At 44.7% G+C, this 8,667-nt stretch overlaps 1 protein-coding gene across 1 annotated transcript; it reads right to left on the reverse strand.

Annotated features, from left to right (window-relative positions):
• Positions 1–3,835: 3,835 nt before the first annotated feature.
• LOC127312814 (uncharacterized) lies at positions 3,836–6,543 on the reverse strand. The gene is made up of 5 exons (XM_051343368.2): positions 5,989–6,543; positions 5,828–5,906; positions 5,403–5,512; positions 4,645–4,683; positions 3,836–4,412 (listed from the first exon to the last, which is right to left on the reverse strand). The coding sequence occupies exons 1-5, from the start codon at positions 6,541–6,543 to the stop codon at positions 4,164–4,166; spliced, it is 1,032 nt and encodes a 343-aa protein (XP_051199328.2). The 3' UTR covers positions 3,836–4,163.
• Positions 6,544–8,667: the final 2,124 nt, after the last annotated feature.

The raw sequence follows: 8,667 nt of genomic DNA on the forward strand, positions 1-8,667 counted from the left end.
CTCACTGCAGTGATGTGCGGTGCGCACCGATGGCAACCGTGACACGAATCGTTGCTAGCTAGATCAATCCAACCCGTGCGCCCTTGGCGTAGGTCGTTCCAGTCCTCACGTGCACGCGCGGCGGCATGGGCGATCACGCGGAGATCACCATTCTTGGGGAGGCCGGTGCCGGTGCATGCACCAACGCACGGATCGTCGGCTATGGAGACTGGGTCTGGATCGGGGCGAGCGAGTAGATTGTGTCACGTACAGTCTTGGATACCCTGCTGGATGCTCATGTTCATCAGAACGATCGAGTAAAGAAAATGGCGCTAGCAGTGAAGATTACGCGTTTTGATTTATTAGGCATGGCCTACAGACAGCGGGCCAGAAAAGATCCCGAGATGACGCGCTTTGTTCCAGGCACAAAGTAAAACCACACGGGATGTTTGTCGCCGCCCGCCCTCTCGGGTTAATCGCCGTTCGTACACTAGGTCCAGTTTAAACTAAAGCATACTGCCTAGATTGGTACACTCCTGCCCGATCACACATGATTACTTAGTGGTACGATCTTTTCAGTACTCCTGCCCGATCACCCATGTTCAGCACTCTCTCCGTTCTACGAAAATTATTGTACAGTAGATTTGTTTAAATTTATATGTATGCATACATTAAAGTTGTTTTAGATTTGTCTAAATTTAGATGCATCTAGATACCATGTAATATGTACACCTAAATTCCAATAAATTTACCACAACTTTCGTAAGACAGAGGGAGTAGTAGTTTCAGTCCCGTACCATGATAGTGGGGCATTGGATTCGTCGTTTTCTCAACTTTAATTTGCCTGCGGGTAAGTTATTTTTCTTTCTCTGAATATAGGTTATTAAAAATGGGTGTCCTGAACTGCCAACAGTCAACATTCATCAGTTATTACTACTGTTTAGAGCCCACAAAATCGCTACAACTCCTATTTAGAGCCCACAAAATAGCTTCAACTCATTTGGTACCTAAATCCTAAACCCAACAACTCGATCAAGTGAGCAAAACAATGAGCCACTAATTGCACTATTAAAAAAAAATGAAACCGTGTCTAGGAGGAACTAGACACTTTTTTGATATAGTAGAAGCGGGACTTGGCGTGACAATTCCGAAATTCCTTCCTGGAATCGAACTCCGGTCGTTGGGGTGCGCCACTGCGACCCAACCACTGGGCTAAGCCCACGTCGTCCACTAATTGCACTATTGATCCAACAAGTCAATGATGTGAAGATTTAGTCCTACATCTTGCAAATCTTTAGGTTTAGGAAGGGTTCCTGGGTAGTTTTTGATCAGAAGAATTGGTGAGGTTTTAGGTTTGAAGTTGCCCAGTTTTGCGAAGAAGTGATGCAATGTTTGTGTTCAGTCTGACAAGAACAAGTTTCTTTTTTGTGAACATTATGTGATTGATTGATTAGTTACACTTATTTGTGTAGCACGGCACGTTGAAGCTTTAAAATTATGCATTATTAAAGAACGATCAAGTCCGAATCTTCTAAATTTTTGCACTAGTGTTGACTGCTAGTTTATTTGTGCTACCATTCTTGCAATTCTAGTGTGGATTATGTGCACTAGAAAGACATGTTTGTGTTGATTGCATGACAATGTTCATTAGTTTGGCTGGAAATCTTCTCTAGTTTGGGGTTTAGGGTTATCTGTTTAGTCCAAAATGATTATATGTGGCTCACTCCGTACTATTAGTTTGTTTCTGCTTATCTTTTCAGTGTTGAATCCAATGGATGATTCAAATCTCTTCTCTGTAGAAGTACATGTCACAATGGATTTTTTAGTGGCTTAGGTCCTAAACTGCGCTATGTCGATGACTGCATTTGACAACTTGTCTAGTGACACTTGGTCCAACTCAGCACCTGATGAAATCCTCCAATTCCCACTTTGTTTTTTTTCAACCTGGGATCACTCCCCTTTCCATTAGTTTCTCAACGGAAATAGGAGTACAAGGTTATGTGTCTTTTTGATGCGACAACAACTGAAAAAAAGGAAAAAAAGGAAAGAGGGAATGAACATGAAGTTTTTTGGTTGGAAAACCCGTTGTATGGCCTCGGCATCGAAGACCACACTAAGGGGCAAAAAACCTACCCCTAGCTACAGATAGACCCACAACACGCAAAAGGAAATTCATACACCAAAACAACCAAGAAACACTTCTCACACAGCCAAAAAGAGACCAATCCTATATGCTTTTTGCAACCGACGAGTCAGCCCTTCGTGATCAGCCTATCAGGTGTTGACGCAGTCGACGCATTTGAGGCAGCGTTTGCCATGAAACACGCCAGGTCCGACGCCCTTCCCATCAGGCATCAGCTGATCCGCGTCCCTCCCTGATCTCCTCTGCCTCCGTACAATGTACAGACCTGCCCAAAAACGGAGAAATGAACACATGCAAAAGATAGTCACAACAAGGGATCTCACAGTTTTTTTCTCGAAGGTGATCTGGTTCCTTGTATTCCACACTGCCCAGAAAAGAGCAGCCAACACAAGCATATGATACTTTTCTCCATGAGGGAAGAAAACATGCAACCAGGTAATACTTTGCCAAAGAGATTTGGGGCAGCCACAAGCATTCAAAACACACCCAAAAAACCCCCTGATCACAATAGCATGCGAGCAGTTTAAAAAAATAAGTGCTTCAAGGATTCGTGTTCATTGCAATACGAACAAATAGGTGAACCAGGCCAATTCCTTTTCTTGAGATTATCTCAAGTGAGAGCAGCATTCTGAAAGAGTTGCCAAAGAAATTTTTTAATCTTAAGAGGCAACTTTGCATCCCAAATCCATTTATTATTAGAACCAAAAACATCATTTTCCAACAAAAGATAGAGGGATTTGGTAGTAAAACGCCCACTTGTATTGAGTTTCCACACTATCCCATCAGACACAAGAGACCTATCATTATTGACAGCACCAACATCGAATGAAACGACACTGTTAGACGATGGGACAAATGACATGCACAGATCTGAAACATCTCGGTGACGACTGATGAGAAGAGCAGTTCGTCAGCCGGGATGAATGGAGTGGCTCACATGACTCAGCCAGGAGCCTGATGACTTATATACATGGAGTGGAGCCATGGAAGGTTCTTGACGCGCCATGATTCTCATGGCGCCTCGTGGAACCTTCAGGGTTCAGACTCATGCGCTCATCATGAGTGATGATCGGTCACGATTTCCTGGCTCTTGATTCTCTAGTATCGTTCTACACATGGGTGTCCAAATCCAGACAGGTCCAATCGAGACCCGATTCGGCATCTGGTCCGGACAAGGGACGCTGTCGTTTCAGCTTTCCTGATTGAAGTGGACTTGATGATCCTTTTTTTTCAAAGGGACTCGATGATCCTTTTTTTTAGGTAAAAAGAGGTATATTGTCATGTGCAGGTGCTATTCTCTGCCCGGATGATGGTGCTGAAAGGAAAAGAAGATCAAGGAGGCCGGAGGAAGAATAAAGGTAAAAGAAACACACGCTAGTGGAGCTTCTCTGAAAGATGTTTCGTCAAAGGAAACACCGAATCCTAACTGGCGCGAGAGCGAGATGCTCGTGAAGTTGGGCACTGCAGCGTGAGCTTGGACAGGAATGGAGTCGATCAGATCACATCATCCGTTTGGGAGAATCAGATCAGCTAATGTATAGTCGTCAGGGCATGTCATTTTCTTAGCGCTACAGAAGGGTACCTAGTACAGCCCCGATAACTTCAGATAACAGGGAGCAAAGCGCTGAGCCTGAGAGGGCCGGTTGTTGGAACATCAACATAGAAGAGCGCAGTGGATCATATACATAACTGAACAAGCGCCAGACATACCAATTGCAAAGGCACTACTGTTGCAAAGTTGCACCACACTTCACTTGAGGAGCATATATGTGAGCTGTGAACCATGATCTAAGTCCGATCATCACTCTGATTTTTTAGGGAAAAAAGAGAGGAAGTGCCCCCCGGTCTATGCATCGATCGATGCACACAACCAACAAGAGCATCACTCTACAGTCACTGATCTGTTCAAGAACACAAGTTACATGCTGTAAACTTGTTGCAAAAGACTTGCAACAGACAGCAACTCTATTTGTTTGATCGCACACCGTCGAAGTTTCTTCTGATGCCAATACTGAAGCTGAAGAAACGGAGGACCTTAAGCTCAGCATTGATCAGCAGTTGCAGGGAGGTAAACACGGTGGAAGCTCTTAGGACCCAGCTTCTTCCTACAGGTAGGGCATTTCTTCTGAGCCTTGATGGACTCCTGGATACACTTCTCGCAGAAGACATGGCCGCAGCTCGTTGTGGACGGCTGCTCTATCTTGTTCAGGCACACTGGGCAGGTGAAGACCGGTTCCTTTGGAGCAGCTTTTGCTCTTGGTCTACTGACTGGCACAAAGGCGCTTCGCTGCTGCCAAGGAGACAAGTGAAAAGGGGTGAGCCTACAACATAGTTAAGGAGATCTGTGTACAGCACAAAGAAGTCGCAATTCGATCGAAAATCAGGATGTCCCATTTCAATACTTCTTTTAAGGAACATGTTTAAGATTATCAGTAGCATATATGGCGAATACAAGAATATCTAAAATTTGTAGTGTTCAGAACATGTTGGTTATGGAAATAAAAGTTTCATGTCAATGATACCATTTCTGTTCCACCAGTACAGGGAAAGATATGCAGACCCTGCAACATTCAAAACAATGTATAACAAATGTGCCCACCTGAACATTCAGACAATAGATAGAGAAAAACATATCACAGATGCAACATAATTCTGGATGTTCCCTTTACTATTATTGATTAAGTTTTGTGGATAAATCTAAATTGCAATCTCCCTTAAGAAAAAAAATGCATAAAGCTAACTGCAGTTATCTCTAAACCACAAAAACTTTGATTCACAACAAAAGAAGAAACTGAAAACCAGGTTACTGGATCCTTATACCCTGACTCACATCAGTATGTCCCATTTCAGTACTTCTTTTGGGGAATATATTACAAGTTATCAGTAGCAGCATATGGTGAATACAAGATTATCTAAAATCTGTAGTGTTCTTGTTTCAAAAAAAAAAATCTGTAGTGTTCAGAAAGTGTTGGTTATAGTGAAAAAAAAAATCATCACTGATTCCATTTCTGCTGCACAAATACATGGAAAGATATGCATACTCTACAGAATTAAATCAATTTACAGCAAATGAGCCCACTTGAATATTCTGAAAATTGATAGACCACATCACATATGTAGCATAATTCTAGCTGCTCCCGTTTACCAGTATTGCTTAAGTTTTGCGGATAAACCTAGATCCCAGCCCCCTTAAGAAAATAATGCACAAAAGCTAATTGCAGTAATATTAATCCCTAAAGCACAAAAACTTTGCTTCACAGCAAAAGAAGAAAATGAAAACCTGGTTGCTGGATCTTTCTAGCCTGACCGGAGATAGGCATATAACAGGTCCAACCCTTCGTCGTTTGCTCCCACCGGGAAGTAAATGTAATGTTCTAGCATCACTACCACCTTGAATCACAGGGAAAACATGGAATCAGATTCCACCAAGACAAAAATTTCCTTATCTATTTATTCTGATACATAGACATCTTATTTAGTACTAAACATTGTAGTTTCTTGTAACAATGATCTGCGTAGCCTGTAGTTTTGAAGAGAAAAACAGAGCGTGTAGAATAAAATTTATACGTTCCAGTTTTCACATTGTATCCCAGTGAGCAATTAGGCGCCAATTAGATCATGAACATAAAGGTATAAATTGAACGAATATTCAATATTTTGCATTTACTAATAACCCATGATTTGCACTTGCAGTAATAAACTCACCTTGCTGATCGGTACCCGCCTCCACATCGAAAACAATCACACGACGTCTCCTCATTGTTACCGTCCTGTTCCTCCTCCCCTGTTAGGAAAAAGGAAAGATTATATCTCGATGTAAAAAATCACGTGATTGACAGACTCAAGGGAACAGAAACCAAACAGACCTCGTCGACTAGAGATTCGACGTCGATTGGCAAGGCCTGTGTGCCGGCGGCGATTGGTGGCTCGTGCTGGCTGCCCCCACCGCCAGCCACGGGAGATCCATCCAAGTCGACGACGACCGGAGACGCCCGTGTACCCGCGGCGATCGAAGACAGAGCCTCGTGCTGGCTGCCCCCTCCCCCAGATACGGGAGATCCATCCAAGTCGACGACGACTGGCGAGGCTCGTGTGCCCGCAGCGATCGGAGTCGGAGCCTCGTTCCGGCTGCACCCTTCCCCGGCCAGGGGAGATCGATCCAAGTCCACGACGATTGGCGACGCCCGTTTGCCGGCATCGATCGGAGTCAGAGCCTCGTTATGGCTGCTCCCGCCCGCTTCAAAGCGAGATCGATCCAAGCAGTCCACGGCGACGGGCGATCCCGCGACGATCGTGGCCTCCTTCTCGCCGCCCCCGCCCCCGTCGACGGGAGGAGATCGGTTCAAGTCCAGGAGGGCTTCACCACTGATCGAATCATCATGTGCTCGACTCCCTGAGCACGCATTGCCGGCGGTACCCATTCCCCTTGGATTCTGATCGCAAATCTCAGTCACTCGCATAAACCCTACTAGTAGATCGGGAGTTAATTTGCGGAGGAAAAGAAGACGGATTGATCAGAAGACGAGCCGATGCGCGGAGGTGGTATATACGGAACGGGACTACAGGAGGATGGAGTTGGCGCGGGATTCCTACTTGAATCCGACACGGACGGCGCGGATAGCTAGGGTTGCCGCCGGGAGCGCCGCGCGACCCTCTCGAGAAAGAGATCTCGTCGACAAATTAGGCCTCTGAATTCGAGGGATCCGATCGAGCGGGAGGCGCGCGCGGTTACCATCTTCGTTTGCGGACGGAAGCGCGCGTGCTTCTTTTCCGTTTGCCGCTTGGGCTGCCGAGGAATATTGGGCCAATAGTGGGGGCATATGGACACCGTCAGTTGTCTGTGCCAGGTTTTAGGTCACAATTTTTGGTGAGGTGGAAAAGAGAGAAGGATCGGAAGACGTCTCTAAGAAGAGAGAGGTCACGATCCCTTGATGCCATTGTTGATGTTGTCACAAAGAGCCAGAGGGAGGTCCTAAGAGCATCTCTACCAGTTAATGTAAAAGTGCGTGTTCATGCCCTCGTGTTGGAGGTGGATCGACCGGTGCATCCGCCGCTGTCCCGGTATTCCACCGACATCATGTCGGAAAGCCTCACGGAGGATGAGGCCTACCAACGGGCGCTGCAGAACTCGGCCCCACACTTGCCGCCACCTCTACCTCCGTCGTTCAACCAGTGGGTTTCACCACCTCCACCTCCACCACCGGCGACACCGGTGTACGTTCCGCCGGCTGCCAACTAGTCGTGGTAGATACCGGATTTCGTCATGCTCAACGACAACAACGAGTACGCTAGGGTAGTAGGCGGTGCATGCGCCTTTTAGTTTTATTTTTTATTTTCCTTTATTCACTATGTAAATCATGTTTATGTTGAGGATGCAAAACCCTAAAAAAAATGCGCTATGCCACTGGAGGCACCTCCGACGTAAACAGACGTGCAGTCAAATTCGACCATTTGGGCCGACGCAAACGGACGCGTGCAGCCACTTTAAACGTCCGGTTTGCGTCACCCGTTGGAGATGTCCTTATCAAGGTTGGTTCATTGTCCGGGAAAATTGGGTGACAACCTGGGCCTCTATAGGAGAAGAACCTTAATTTTGTGCATAATTTTTTAGTTGAGAAACTGGGACAGCACGTGTGTAATATATGCCGCAAGATATAAAATAATAAAATGCAATGTACACAAAAGTAGTAGAGCCCATAATTTTTTTATGTTTATCACTGATTACTATAAGCCATGCTATTTAATAAAAATTACAAAATATCAGCACGGGTGTCGACTGTTGAACTCGTTGTAACTTGTAAGAGCAAGTACAATAAATCTTACTCAGCTGGCTATAAGAAATAAAATAATATATTTTTGTCTAGTTGGAAGAGAGAGAAAGTAAGTAGACTCTTAGACTAGTCATAGTGGGGAGTAACTAAGACTAGTAACATGGTGCATGTTACTAGTCTTAGTTACTAACTCCATAGTGGGTAGTGTCATATGGGTAGTAAGAGCAAGAGCAATAATATAGCCATCAGCTGGCTATATACTTCATGCCATGTCATCTAGAGCCACCATAAATATGCACTTATACAATAGATTGGCTGCAAGGTTAGCTTTATCAAATATTTAATACTTAATGTTTTGGATACATGTGCTTGCATGCAAGACACAAGCAAACATGCACTCAATGCATACAGCCGGCTAAGAGTCTGCCACTAGCTGCATGCGGGCTGTACTGGTTTTGGGTCTTGTGCTAGAGCTGGCGATAGATGAAGCGCCCGCTTCTTTCTCTCTCTTCCTTTCTCTCAGCTCCAACTAGGATTTTGCTGATGTGGATCTTCTTATAGTTTGCTGAGTAGACACTATTGTACATGCTCTAATATATAAACACTTATTTATTGCTATTTAGGATCTAGAGTACTACTTGAACATTGTGATCTATTTGTGGCATGTATTAATCTAGAATTTGTTTGTTGGTACATTGGCCTCCTACTAAAACTATCAGAATTACTGAGCATAGAACAACTCTTGTAAATTGCATATATAAATGTATATCATGT

This window comes from Lolium perenne, chromosome 7, assembly GCF_019359855.2.
Source record: "Lolium perenne isolate Kyuss_39 chromosome 7, Kyuss_2.0, whole genome shotgun sequence".
NCBI lineage: Eukaryota > Viridiplantae > Streptophyta > Magnoliopsida > Poales > Poaceae > Lolium > Lolium perenne.

What these genes read in the sequence shown, in the direction of transcription:
- LOC127312814 (XM_051343368.2), bottom strand. Translation starts at nt 6,543, where the DNA reads ATGGGTACCGCCGGCAATGCGTGCTCAGGGAGTCGAGCACATGATGAT. An exon ending in TCGAATCTCTAGTCGACGAG is followed by an intron (nt 5,907 to 5,988) that starts GTCTGTTTGGTT and finishes TTTTCCTAACAG; the next exon opens with GGGAGGAGGAACAGGACGGT. An exon ending in GTACTGGTGGAACAGAAATG is followed by an intron (nt 4,413 to 4,644) that starts GTATCATTGACA and finishes TCTCCTTGGCAG; the next exon opens with CAGCGAAGCGCCTTTGTGCC.